At 39.6% G+C, this 14426-nt stretch overlaps 1 protein-coding gene across 1 annotated transcript; it reads right to left on the bottom strand.

Annotated features, from left to right (window-relative positions):
- Positions 1-1048: 1048 nt before the first annotated feature.
- Positions 1049-13706, bottom strand: pou1f1.L (POU class 1 homeobox 1 L homeolog). The gene is given in 7 exon segments (XM_041581598.1): positions 1049-2436; positions 4248-4308; positions 6211-6375; positions 6564-6784; positions 7942-8083; positions 9956-10024; positions 13541-13706. Coding segments are annotated over 7 exon segments (1014 nt in total). The 5' UTR covers positions 13683-13706; the 3' UTR covers positions 1049-2222.
- Positions 13707-14426: the final 720 nt, after the last annotated feature.

Raw genomic sequence — 14426 nt, 5'->3', positions numbered from 1 at the left:
ATTTACTTAGGGTAAGGACACACGCGAAGATTTGGGGAGATTTAGTCCGAACTGCTTATGGCCGGCTAGAATCTAAATCGCCAGTGGAATGGCACTCGGAGTGTTTAATTTTCCGAGAAGAGGAGATTTGCAGCCCAGCGACAAATCTTCTCTACTTCGGGCAACTAATCAACCCGAAATGCCTTCTCGCCCGCAAGAATAAGAATCGCCGCCTGGGATGCCATACAAATCGATTCGTATTTCCAACATCACTCGAAGTGAGGCAGCTTCAGGCGACATCGGAAATCCGAAGCGATTCATATTCTAGTAGGCATTTGGGGAGATTGGTCGCCCGAAGCAGAGAAGATTTGTCTCTGGACGACAAATCTCCTCGTCTGCCACCACCCTAAATAGGGAGCATAGCTTGCCATGATCTATTCACATGAATAGTGGGACTTGTCAGTCCACTTTTCCTTCACACTTGCGAGTAAAACTTGGATAACTGGATATTTTGCACCAGTTCAGCAACCCATAGCAACCAATGGTTTAGTTCTAATTAGTAACTAATCATTTCATTGGTTAATACACTGCTGAAAATGTGTCCAACAAGGCTTAATAAACCTCAGTCTGCACTATGGACGTAAATGGGCATCAGCCAAATCAACAATATCATTTTGGAATATCTTATGGGGGTGTGCCGGGAGGGTCTAAAGAGATTTTTCCATTGTTCTGCATGTATTCTGACCTGGCCAAAACCTGTGAGACAGAATTTCTCTCAGTATCATTACATTGCCAATGTCAGACAAGAAAGTCACCCAAACCATGACTAGCTGCAAAGGTAGCCTCTAATATTGCCACCTACAACAATGGTGATAAAGGATCAACATGGATCCGAAACATGTTGTGTAGTAGCCTGAATAAACACAATCACAGCATAAATTGCTATTTATGAGTGCTCTCCTCATTCTTGGAAATCTTTAAGTATATATCGGGATAGCGGTGTACCCGTGGAGGATTGGATGCATTCAACTATACAGCTGAGGCAGTGCGGGGAACGTTCCTAGTAATACAGGTGTATAGTTACAGGTTATCCCAGACTTTGCTCCACGGTGATTAATTATCAGTGATCTGATCAGTGCAAGATATTGGGCTCTTTGCACCATTCTCACCCTAAGCATTATGGTTATTTTGCTTTGCTGCTTTCAAAATTCTACCCCCCAAGTAGCCATGTGCCAATGTCTTGTACTGATATAAGAAGGTCAACACAAGTCTATTTGCAAGTTTGGATTTATGGCTCTAAATTATTAGACTGTATCTGTGCTATTAAAACAGGGGTTCTGGAGGCATAGTTGGCTACAGGAATCCCTTAATTCCTTAACTGTAGGTTAGAGCCTCTGATTTTGGGTTTGTGTATAGCATGAGGCATGTGAATGCTTTCTGCTTTAAAAAAAAAGGCTCTTGGTGCATGTCTTGAATTTCAGAAGGGCTTTTTATGATCCTTGTAGGTCTTTCTCAGCCTATCCCTTATGGTTCTTTATCTTTGCTTATTTGCTAAATTATCTGGCAAGTATGATCTGCTTTCTTGTAAATCTTGCCATGTAAGCTTTCATTGTCTTCTGACCTCCTAACCTCCATGATAACAAATGTTCTTTATGGATTTCAGATGTAATTTTAAGGAGATCTAACCCAAAAACATTTGAAAAAACTTACACAATGGTAGAAAACTTTTCTTGGATTCTTATGTTATATATGTTATGTCATTATTTGGGTGGAAATCTTGCCATGTAAGCTTTCATTGTCTTCTGAGCTCCTAAGCTCCATAATAACAAATGTTCTTTGTGTATTTCAGATGTTATTTTAAGGAGATCTAACCCAAAAACATTTGAAAAAACTTACACAATGGTAGAAAATTTTTCTTGGATTCTTATGTTATATATGGTATGTCATTATTTGGGTGGAGTTCTCCTTAAACAGCCATTTTCTTTGGCTTACCAGTACTTTAGCATTTATAGATCTACCAGTTCTGCTGAAATACAGAGGTAGAGCGGAGCTGTGTGGCACGGTTGGGATGGGATTAATGGTATATATTATCTTAAAAACAGAAGTAACAAAACACCTATAAATATAAGAGGCACTCAGTTTAAAAAACGCTACCGTTATCTTCATAAAGCAATACATTTGCAACACTCCGTCAAGTGACAGTTGTTTGTGCAGTATATTTATACTTTTTCCAAATGTTAGTCTCATCGACAGTCATGGTGCTCCTTGGAGAAAGTGCTGAATGAGCTCTGATGCAGACTTGTTTTTACTCTCTTTTCCCTCTGCCTGCGATTGCAGAACCAAACCCGCACAACCTCCTTTTCAAGGTTTAAGCCCTCGGCCATTCTCATAATCTCTTGAGAGGAAGGTTTGCTTTGTTCTCCAAAGTGTGATTCCAGGGCTTCTTTGGCAGCTATGCTGTTGAGACATGAGAGTTTATCCAATGGGATGTAAGCTTTGGTGCTTAAAGGGGAAGGAAACCTAGTCGGCGCAAACCCCCCACCCCCCCACCCGTTTGTTGCCCACCCTCCCTCCTCCCCCCTGGCCTACCCGTCCCGTTGGGCAAATGCCCCTAACTTGTTACTTACCCTTCTGCGCAGGTCCAGTCCAGGGAGTTCACAGACGACATCTTCTTCCACGCGATCTTCCTACTGTGAACTGCGTTTTGGCGAATGCGCAGTAGGATCATTTCGCCGGTACGGATCTACTGCACATGCGCCAAAAGTCACGCGCATGCGCAGTAGATCGTACCGGCGAAATGATCCTACTGCGCATGCGCCGTTCAAAGCAGGAAGAAGATCGCGTGGAAGAAGATGTCGTCTGTGAACTCCCTGGACTGGACCTGCGCAGAAGGGTAAGTAACAAGTTAGGGGCATTTGCCCAGCGGGAGGGGTAGGCCAGGGGGGAGGAGGGAGGGTGGGCAACAAACGGGTGGGGGGGTGGAGGGTTTGCGCCGGCTAGGTTTCCTTCCCCTTTAAACATATGCAAGTTAGAGCTACAAAACCTTATAAAGTAACTGGAATTGGAGAACATTGTATAAAAGAGTGTAACTACTGATAATCAGAATATTCATGGCCGCACCAGTCTGACAGCATCTCTGTGGGATCCAAAGCTGCGACTGCACTTGCAGAGGGTAATTTATTAAAGGAACAGTAACACCAAAAAATGTAAGTGTTTTAAAGTAATGAAAATATTATGTAGTGTTGGCTGCACTGGAAAAACTGATCTGTTTGCTTCAGAAACACTACTACTATAGTTCATATAAACAAGCTGCTGTGGAGCAATGGCGGAAATTGAAAAACGGCTATATGGCACAGGTTAACGAATGGATGACAGATAGCACCATTAGACAGACAGAGCTTATCTTCTATCTGCTGTGTAACTTGAGCTTTTTCTCCTTTGAATGGCTGCCCTATTGCTACACAGCAGCTTATTTATATAAAAAATAGTAGTGTTTCTTAAGCAAACACAGCAGTTTTACCAGTGCAGGACAACTGCATTATATTTTCATTACTTTAAAACACTTTTATATTTTGACGTTACTGTTCCTTTAAGGATGTGCAAAGTAAGCATTAATGATATTGGAGTACCTCCAGTCTCAGCAAAACAGTGCAGCATTTTAGTATATACAGTATTATTTAAACATAGTAGAGCTAGATTGGCTTAACAGTTGAGCCCTGTACATAAGATTAGTCTTTATTTTTAAATAAAGGAGCTTGGGCAAAGGGTTGTGTGTGCTGTGTTGTTTAATCTTGTTTACAGACAGACCAACAGTGTGCTTTGACAGAACATCTAGAATTCTAAAAAAATATGACAGGCTTCAAATGGGATACTTTAGACACTCCTGCTTTTTATACTTGGGCCATAGGATAATCTTCTTCTCATTCTCTGAATGCAGAAAATCATTAGAGAAATAGAGAAGTTACCATGCAATCAATGACTGATGATCCAGTGCTAACATTTTTAAGACAGTAAAGTTGGCCATACATGTAAAGATCAGATCTTTTGGTGAGTTCACTAACTTGTGGCAGAACTTGGCCAATAACCTATTGACTTGGTCTAGGGTGGCCAAGGTGTCAGCATTTTTGGCCATTCTTGACCTCCTTGTAGCTAAAAACAAGATACAACTAAGCACAACCTGGGGGCGCTCAATGGCTCAATGATGACACAACTAAATAAAAAGTCGCAGAAACTAAATAGTACTAAATATTACATTCCTTTGTTGTTACCTTATGGTTGTTCTTCTTTTTCTTTTTCGTTCGTTCCCACCTATCTTTTCATTGTATAATGCTGTTTGAAAGCAAAAATATGGCATTATTCTTTAATGAAGGATATCATTCCTTTGTAAAATAAACTTTTTTTGCTCAGGGGTTGCTGAGTGTTTAAGAATAATAACAGCAGAGTGCCTAGAAGATGTAATCCCTTACCTAAAGCTAAAGCTAAACCATTGATGAATTGACTAGACCATCTTTTAAGAGGCTGTTGCGTTGCCTAGTCTTTTTTCATGTTCAGCAAATTTTTCTACAACCTCCATGGCTGTCAGACCATGCCCCTTGGATTCAAGGCAAGAACAGAGTACAATGTGTGACCTAATTGTATAAAATGTGACCAATCTCAGACCCAGCAGCTACTTGGGACCCCAGTAGTGCCAAAACTAGCTGATTCTATTATTTTTAATACATAACCCCAGGAGATGTGTATCTATGTAAATACCACAATAATAAAAAAATGTCTTAGGGCAGAGACACATGGCCAGATTCGGGGAGATTAGTCTAATCTCCCTGAATCTGACCGTGTGTCTCTGCCCTTCATCAACTGTGACACTATCCCTCTTTGTGAAAATCTCTTCTGCTGATGCCCTAACTAGGAACTGAAGTTAAATGAGTGAAATGCACTGATTTTATGGGTAACGGCATCATATACTTTCATAGATTCCGCTACATTGATGATGTCTTTCCGATAGATTTGTGTATCAGCATCATCTTAGCTTCTCTTTCTCTTACAACATCAGAGTTGTAGCAATCATTCCTCTTTCAGACTCATTGAGGTCTCTTTTTCTAGGCATGGCAGCAAATATTTTGCAGATGCTGGGCCCTCCCTGCTTGTTCATACATCACTGTAAGCATGAAACAATGCTAAAGGCTAAATTAACTCCAGATCCACCCATGTGCGAAAGTATCTGCTTGATTTACTTTTTATGCCATATTTATTTAAAGGAAAACTATACCCCCCAAACAATGTAGGTCTCTATTAAAAGATACTGAGTAAAACAGCTCATGTGTAAAACCCTGCTTCATGTAAATGAACCATTATCATAATAATATACTTTTTTAGTAGTATGTGCCATTGGGTAATCATAAATAGAAAATTGCCATTTTAAAAAATAAGGGCCGCCCCCTGAGATCGTAAGATTCACTGTGCACACATACAAACCACATGTAAGGTCACATGAGCCAATTAACAGACAGAGTTCTGCCTTTTGCTTCCTCACTTCTTCCTGTTACAGTTAGTGTTGTAGTATTTCTGGTCAGGTGATCTCTGAGGCAGCACAGATAGAGTCACGAAATGGTGGCTCAAGGCAAGAGATGTAAAAGGGCAATATTTGTGTAAATATATATTCCAGTTTGGTAAGATTCTTTAATATGTCATTCAATTTGATATAAACTATCTGTTGCTTAAGTATTCATTTTGGGGGAATAGTTTTCCTTTAATTGTTTCTATATCTGTAGTTGTTGGGATTCCTAGACTAACAACAGCTCCATTGGAACTTTATGTTGAATGGTGCTAGCTGCCAGCCCTTGACCTATAGCTGCAGGCTAATTACAGATCAGACATGAGGCTACTCACTCATTGGCATTCATTCTTCATGGGGACTGGAAAATCAAAAAACGCTTCAGTATTAACCTTTCTCTTTTTAGAAGTATTTTCAATTCTATTCACCATAACCTCATCGTTTGTCCCAATCTTCATCTATGAGCAGTGGCGTAAGATATTAATGGGCCCCAAAGCAAATTATTTTTCAGGCCCCTAAAATGTCTAAAGGTTGACCTGTTTTACCAATATTTATATGAATTAGAGCCTCATGTGGCCCCCATAGCTCCTGAGCCCCTTTGCAGGGTCTGCTTCCTTTGTAATTATGCCCCTGTCTATACACATCATACTATACATCATACTATACCATATTCATCATACCTCCAACTTGTTCAGCTTCATCCAGCCATTTGGATAGTATCGATTTCAGTTTGCAGGCATTCTTGAAACTTAGTTGTAAGTTTTCAAATCGACATATAGTTGTTTGGCTAAATTCTGACCCATGTACTGCAGCGAGGGCTTCTCCAACGTTTGTTTGTGTGTATCCTGTTTAAAGAAGTTACTGCAATAAGCAATTACACTTAAAAAATACTCAAAATATAAACACTGATTTCTTATTAAATCTTAAGTGTGTATGTATATTTTTATTAGTATAGCGCTCCTTGAGGGCCAAGGACTGTACAGGAAAAGTTAAGTGGATGGAATTAAAAGCGAAGAATGGACAAAATGCCTACCCAGCTTGATTCTTCTGACTTTAAATTCATTGGCAAACTTTTCGAGCTCTCGGATTTCTGGGGAATCCAAGTCAATTGGTTCATCGATGGGCTTATTCTTCCTGCGGAATTCCTGCTTGAAGTCAGTAGCTGTGATGTCTTCTCCCAACAGGGACTGGTGAACCGGCGTAAAGCCGTGACCGATGGTGCAAGAGCTAGCACTCATCAGGCAAGGGGGTAGGCTGCCAGTATGGACTCCTAATGAGAATGGAGACAGTTTTTTGGTTACTGTTTAATAGTTGATTACAATTATAGTACAAAATTTAATGGTAACTTAAGTTAGGTTAGACTTCAAATATTAAACAACTAAAAGACAAGACAGCTGCAGCCCTAAGAGCATTCAAATGCTCCCCAGGACTTTTCTTAGGATCAAACACATTGGCTTTGGGCTACCAATGGTTTTACTGCTAATACTGCAAAATATACACAGACCCGCACACACTCAAATTATGCAGTTGGGGAGCTTACCCCATTTATTGCATCAAGGTATACCCCCAGAAACGTTTCCATTTCTCAAAAGAGCAAACAAATTTTTTTATATTTAATTTTGAAATCTAACATGGGGCTAGACATATTGTTAGTTTCCCAACTGCCCCCAGTCATGTGACTTGTGCTCTGATAAACTTCAGTCACTCTTTACTACTGTACTGCAAGTTGGAGTGATATCACCCCTCCCCCCAGCAGCCTAACAACAGAACAATGGGAAGGTAACCAGATAGCAACTCCCTAACACAAGATAACAGCTGCTTGGTAGATCTAAGAACAACACTCAATAGTAAAATCCAGATCAAACTGAGATCAGGGCCGGATTTACATAGAGGGTGCCCCAAGGGCCCACTGCCATTCGTCACCCGTGTCCCCCCTTTATTTATGCAAATTTTCATGATCGGGACCTCAGCAATGTGGACTGGGCACAGGAAATTTACAAAATTACTGTATCTTCTGCACATCCTCAGTGTTTTTGAACTAATGTGGGTGTGGTTGGGCAGCATGCCGCCCCCTAAAATCCTGCTGCCCTAGGCCCGGGCCTAGGTGGCCTTTCCACAAATCCGGGCCTGACTGAGATACATTCAGTTACAATGAGTAGGAGAGACAACAGCCTGCCAGAAAGCAGTTTCATTCTAAAGTGCTGGCTCTTTCTGAAAGCACATGACCAGGCAAAATGCCCTGAGATGCAACTACACACCAATATTACAACTAAAAAAATACACTTGCTGGTTCAGGAATGACATTTTATATTGTAGAGTGCAGTGTAAACAGTGTAATTTAGAAAAATAAACTATATCATAAAAATCATGACAGAATCCCTTTAACTTAGCACTATAAATAAAAAAAATACTAAATGCTTAGGTAGAAGTTTCACTTGCCTTGCAAAGTACCCACTCCATTCACCACGTTGGACAGAGGCATGCTGCATGTCTGCAAAATTCTGGTCTGGGAGATACTGGCAGAAAGCATTTCTGAAGCAGTTGGTTTAATTCCTAGAAAACAATTCAGAAACAAGATTTCTAATGGAACATGGGATACACTGACAATGCTCCCCTCCAGTGGAGAATACAGTTCGTAAAAATACCCCCAAAATGAACACTTAAAGGACATGTAAAGGCAAAAAAATAAAATCCAATTTTTACTTTCTTTAATGAAAAAGAAACTTATCTCCAATATACTTTAATTAAAAAATGTGCACCGTTTTTATAAGAAACCTGACTGTATGCAGTAACATTTTCCCTTCATTTACTGCTGTGGATAGGAATTGTCAGATGGTCCCTAACTGCTGAGCAGGGAAACAATCATACTTAAGAACAGCAGGGGGAGCCCCCGCCTTACTTCCCAGCCATTCAGAACTCAAGCAGCTTTGTTTGTTTCCCTGTAGAGCAGTTGGAGGCTGTGTAGAGATTTGTATTGGATTCCAACTCCAGCTGCAGGGACAAAGATCATGAAGCCAGATTTAAAAAGATAAACTGGGATTCTATTTGGAGGATTCTTTTGCTGCAGCCACTGGTTCGGTAGAGTTGGAAAAAGTTTGTATTGAACAATAGAAAAACTATAAAATCCACATTAGATTACATGACAACACAGGACCCAGTGCAATCTTCTATTTTGATTATTAATCAGTCTTGCTGTATCAGCTTATGGCAGATATTATTTGACTTGTGCTGTTTTGATAATTTATGACGATTCTAAGCAGTCCAGACCACACTGAGCATGTCTTGGTCTTGCAAAGATGTTTAACAAAGTTACAAGATGGTGACCCTATGTGGCAATTTTTGAAAGCATAAATCATTTGTTTGATTAGGCTTGTGGTGCAGTTAATTCATGTTTATATTTAGTATACAAAATACAGCATTTTCAGCCTTATTCTATTTTAGACTTTACCTCCCCTTTAAGCAACAGATAGTTTACATCATATTAAGTAGCATATTAAAGAATCTTACCAAACTGGTCTATATTTTTAAGTAAATATTGCCCTTTTACATCTCTTGCCTTGAACCACCATTTTGTGATGGTCAGTGTCCTGCCTCAGCGATCACCTGACCAGAAATACTGCAGCTCTAACTGTAACAGGAAGAAGTGTGGCAGCAAAAGACTGAACCCTGTCTGTTAATTGGCTCATGTGACCTAACAAGTATGGTTTGTTGGTATGTTTGAGTGTACTGTGCAGTGGCGTAACTACCAGGGGAGCAGGGGGTGCGATTAGGCCAGGGCCCGCACCCCCTCAGGGCCCACCGGCAGCTCGCGCGCCACTGATTTCTTCAGTACTTCCGTCCGTTTCCCGGCGTACGGAGGGGGGCGGGGGGCCCGGCTGCACGTCCCGCTCCAGGGCCCCCCCATCTAGTTACGTTACTGGCACTGTGAATCATACGATCCGAGTGGGCGGCCCTTATTTTTTAAAATGGCAATTTTCTATTTAGGATTACCCAATGGCACATACTAAAAGTATATTATCATGAAAATGGTCTATTTACATGAAGCAGGGTTTTTCATATGAGCTGTTTTATGTGATATCTTTTTATAGAGACCTACATTGTTTGGGAGGGTATAGTTTTCCTTTAAAGGTTTGAAACATAAGGGCTACTACATCTGATGTAGACACCTACAATATTCAGGGGTATTGTTTCCTTTTTCTGAGGATTTATCATGCAGTGATAACCTGCCAAATGACTGCATTAGTGAAATGTGAACCCAGCACAGTTGTAAGTGTGCAACTTACTAAACTGACTACCCAACCGCAGTGCAAGTGTAGTAAATGGAATACTAACAATGTAAGAAGTTGCAGCCGTGAACCAATTTGTTATGCACCCCTCAACTTCAATTAATGAAACCTCCTGGGACAAGTGTGGGGATTTCCTTACCTGTCATCAACCCATAGGTAGATTGTTGGTTTCCATAGTGACACGATGGGTTAGGGTAATGCAGCCCAGCTGGTGTATTATCCACATCAGGCGCCGAGACGTAGATATGAGAGAGTTTAGGAATTTGGACCAAAGACAAAACAGACGGGACTGGTAAGAAAATTTATGAGGATTCAAGATACATTCAATCAGATTCCTTTCATATTTTAACTTCTTATATAAATAGTATTATAGTAAAGGTATGGGACCTGTTATCCTGAAAACTCGTGACCTGGGGTTTTCCGGATAACGGATACTTTTGTAATTTGGATCTTCATAACTCAAGTCTACTAGAAAATCATATAAACATGAAATAAACCCAATAGGCTGGTTTTGCCTCCAGTAAGGATTAATTATATCTTAGTTGGGATCAAGTACAAGGTACTGTTTTATTATTACACAGAAAAAAGAAATCATTTTAAAAAATTTGGATTATTTGGATAAAAAGGAGTCTACGGGAGCCTTTCCGTTATTCTGAGCTTTCTGAATAACGGGTTTCCGGATAACGGATCCCATACCTGTAGTCTCTAAGGGGCAGATTTATCAAGGGTCGAATTTCGAATTAACGGGAGTTTTTTAGTCCTTATTCGATCGAATTTGAATCGTACGAATCAAAGTAATATCGCATTTGATCGAATTCGAATCAAAGTTTTTTAAAAAGAAAACTTCAATTTTTCAAAGTCCACCAATTGACTCCAAATAAATTCTAGGATGGCGAAATTCAGTGAAAAATCCTTCGACTTCGATATTCCAAGTCGAAGTATTTTAATTCGATGGTCAAATTTCGAAGTATTTTTTACTTCGAAATTCGACCCTTGATAAATCTGCCCCTAAATGTTAGAATTAAATAACGTGCTCAAAGTGCTCTTGTGAGCATTGTTCTTATCATTTTTTAAGACATTTAACCCTTGCAGCAAACTCCTTTGACCGAGACAGCAGCTCTCCTTGAGCACAGGCAGTTACTTCAGCGAGTAGCTACTCTGCATATCCATTACTTACTGACATTTAGGGGCTGTGCTGACAGATGGGAAACTAGGCCATTTTGCTCCAGCCCAGCACAGTTGTCTAATCCCCACTTTATATTGGGTCTTGTTGGTGATCTGACATGGAGCCAATCTGCTCACTCAGTTCAAAAAACCATTGCAAGTTGGACTGCAAACAGAACCGGACACTCAGTTGCAAGGGTCCTTTAAATACTACCTTCCATGTAAAGACCTCATCTGTTGCATGTGATTTTTTTTATATATTCTGAGTGATTCTTTAAGTCCATAATATTACCCTTCTCGTTTCTGAGCCAAGGGAACCTTGAGCTGAAAAACGCTAGTCAATATTGATGGGCGAATTTCTCCAGTTTCGGTTCGCTGAAAAATTAGCAAAACGCGAATTTTGACGCCGGCTACAATTCTGACGCCGGCAACAATTCTGATGCTCATTGACATTCATTTTTTTAACATTTTGCGGCAATTTCAAGAATTTATTCGCCGGCGGCGAAACGCAAAAATTTGCCGCAAATTCGCACCTGCAAAATAAATTCGCCCATCACTACTAGTCGACATTTTAGAAGGAACTGTCCCACAATTCAGAGATGTGCAGTAATACAACCATGGGATTTGTTATCTAAACCTTGGGACCTGGTATTATTTATACTTAGTCCACTAAAATTCGATTTTGATGAACCTATCAGAAACCTTGAAACACTGAAAACAAACTAACAAAATGAATTACAAAAATGCTCAGGACCTAGGGCTTTCCAGATATCGAATATTTCTGTAATTTGGATCTTCAAACCTTAATTCTACTAGAAAATCATGTAAACATTAAATAAACCCAATAGGCTGGTTTTGCTTCCAATAAGGATTAATTATATCTTAGTTGGGATCAAGTACAAGCTGCTGTTTTATTATTACAGAGAAAAAGGAAATCATTTTTAAAAATTTTGAATATTTGGATAAAATGAAAAGATGGCCTTTCAGTAATGCTGAGTTTTCTGTATAACGGGTTTATGGATAACAGATCCCATACCTGTATATATTATATTCATATTATAGCATTGAATAAGAGGTGACAGACTTCCCCAAAATGCTGCATATCCGCATGCCATGAATAATAAACCATTACAAAGCGTTTGTTCCTGAGACTTCTTATTTAAGGAGTGGTTCGCCTTTCAGTTTGTTTGTTGTATGTTATCGAATGGCCAATTCTAAGCAACTTTTCAACTGGTCTTCATTTTTTTTATAGTTTTTTTAATTATTTGCCTTTTTCTTCTGACCCTTTCCAGCTTTCAAATGGGGGTCGCTGACCCCATCTAAAAACAAATGCTCTGTAATGCTACAAATGTAATGTTTTTGCTACTTTTTATTACTCATCTTTCTATTCAGGCCTCACCTATTCATATTCCAGTCTCTTATTCAAATCAATGCATGGTTTCTAGGGTAATTTGGACCCTAGCAACCAGATCGCTGAAATTGCAAACTGGAGAGCCGCTAAATAAAAAGCTAAATAAGTAAAAAACAACAGATAATAAAAAATGAAAACCAATTGCAAATTGTCTCAGAATATCACTCTCTATATCATACTAACAGTTAACTCAAAGGTGAATAACCTCTTTAAGTTTGGGATAACTATCCACCATGTTTTTCCCCAATTCCATATTTGATAAAGACCATGGGGCTCATTTATCAACACTGGGCAAATTTGCCCATGGGCTGTTACCTATAGCAACCAATCAGTGATTAGCTTTTTAAAGCCAGCTGCAAGAAGAACAATGAATGCAGCAATCTGTTTGTTTGCTATAGGTAACAGCCCATGGGCAAATTTGCCCAGTCTTGATAAATGAGCCCCCATGCCTTTAATAACTGGCAAGGTTCCTTAGTGTTCCTTGTGCAGAATAGGTTTAATAGAGCACTGCATACATCATTACTAGTATCAAACTAACTGTACAGGGATGGGACCTGTTATCCAGAGTGCTCGGGACCTTTTCCGGATAACGGATCTTTCCGTAATTTTCCGTAATTTGGATCATGTAAACATTAAATTAATCCAACAACCTGGTTTTGCTTCCAATAAGGATTAATTATATCTTAGTTGGGATCAAGTACAAGCTACTGTTTTATTATTACAGAGAAAAGGGAAATCATTTTTTAGAAATGTGGATTATTTTATTATAATAATGGAGTCTATGGGAGACTGGCATTCCGTAATTCGGAGCTTTCTGGATAATGGGGTTCCAGATAACGGATCGCATACCTGTAGTATCTGTTAGGGTATAACTTGTTTATAAATGAGCCCTAGGATGGCCAAGCTATAAATCACCCTGCCCCAAAAACGGAATAATAATGAATTGTTCTGTAAAAGCATAAATATAGGATTTCACATTGCCAGAAGCGCAAAGTATTATTAGACTGGCATAGGAATACAGATATAGCCTCCTGCTGAAATCGACAGCTTAAGAAGTTTCATTTCACATTTTTTATCCCGAATTTGCTCGCCTAGTGGCTCCGAGGGGTTAAGCGATCTTCAAAACAAGAGATAAGAGCTGAAAGGTACCTGTGGAAACCACGTTGGTGGTGTGGTTGGTGACGGGAAGGTATTCAGCAGTACTGTGATGCATCCTGAGCGGAAAAGTAGCTGAAGAATCCGAATTTAAAGGAACAAAAGAATCAGCTGTGACAAAAGCTTGGAAACTCATTACCCCAACCCAAAACAAAAGAAAAAAAAAAGAAAAGGATGGCTAAGTGTTCTCAGAGGATTTATAATAATTTATAGGAGTAGCACCAAGGACTGGCTTTCCGCATGTATGTATGGAGCAGGCAGGTTGTGTGCAGGTATTTATAGGGCCGGGAAACCCACTTATCCATGTTAATGTTCTTTTTGCAGGAGTTTGCTCTTAGACTTCATTGTTAGCCCTTCCCTCCCAACCTCATTATATCCACCCCATTGATTTGGAAAACAAAAAAAACAGAAACCTGAGATTTAAGCAGCGTTCAATGTAGAGGTCACTGTTACGGGGCTGCACTATGTCTCACATAGACACGACATACATGGGGACATACAGCTCCTATTTGTGAACTTTCTGAATATTTTGTTGTGTTACCATTTTTTGTTTGTTTGTTTTGCGTCATTTTTATGGCGTTTTTTTTTTCATGGCACCTTGTTTCTGCTTTGGGCGACTAATAAAAATTGGGAGGGCAAAATAACATGCATTTTTCAGTATACTGCTATACACAGGCCCTACATGGTTAGAGGACTTCCTATCCACTAGGCTACAACTGCTTTTTCAATAGAAAAAAAAGTTTCCCATGTTGCCAATTTTTTAAAAAAATACCTGTGATTTTTTGACATTACCTCTGGTCCACTGGGAATGGTATCTACTATTACACTATGATCCTGTTTAAGCAAGTACCAGCTATAGTTTATCTATTACTACAGGGAT

The sequence above is a fragment of the Xenopus laevis genome, chromosome 2L, assembly GCF_017654675.1.
Source record: "Xenopus laevis strain J_2021 chromosome 2L, Xenopus_laevis_v10.1, whole genome shotgun sequence".
In the NCBI taxonomy this organism is placed as follows: domain Eukaryota; kingdom Metazoa; phylum Chordata; class Amphibia; order Anura; family Pipidae; genus Xenopus; species Xenopus laevis.
This window is presented reverse-complemented; position numbering and strand designations above follow the sequence as displayed.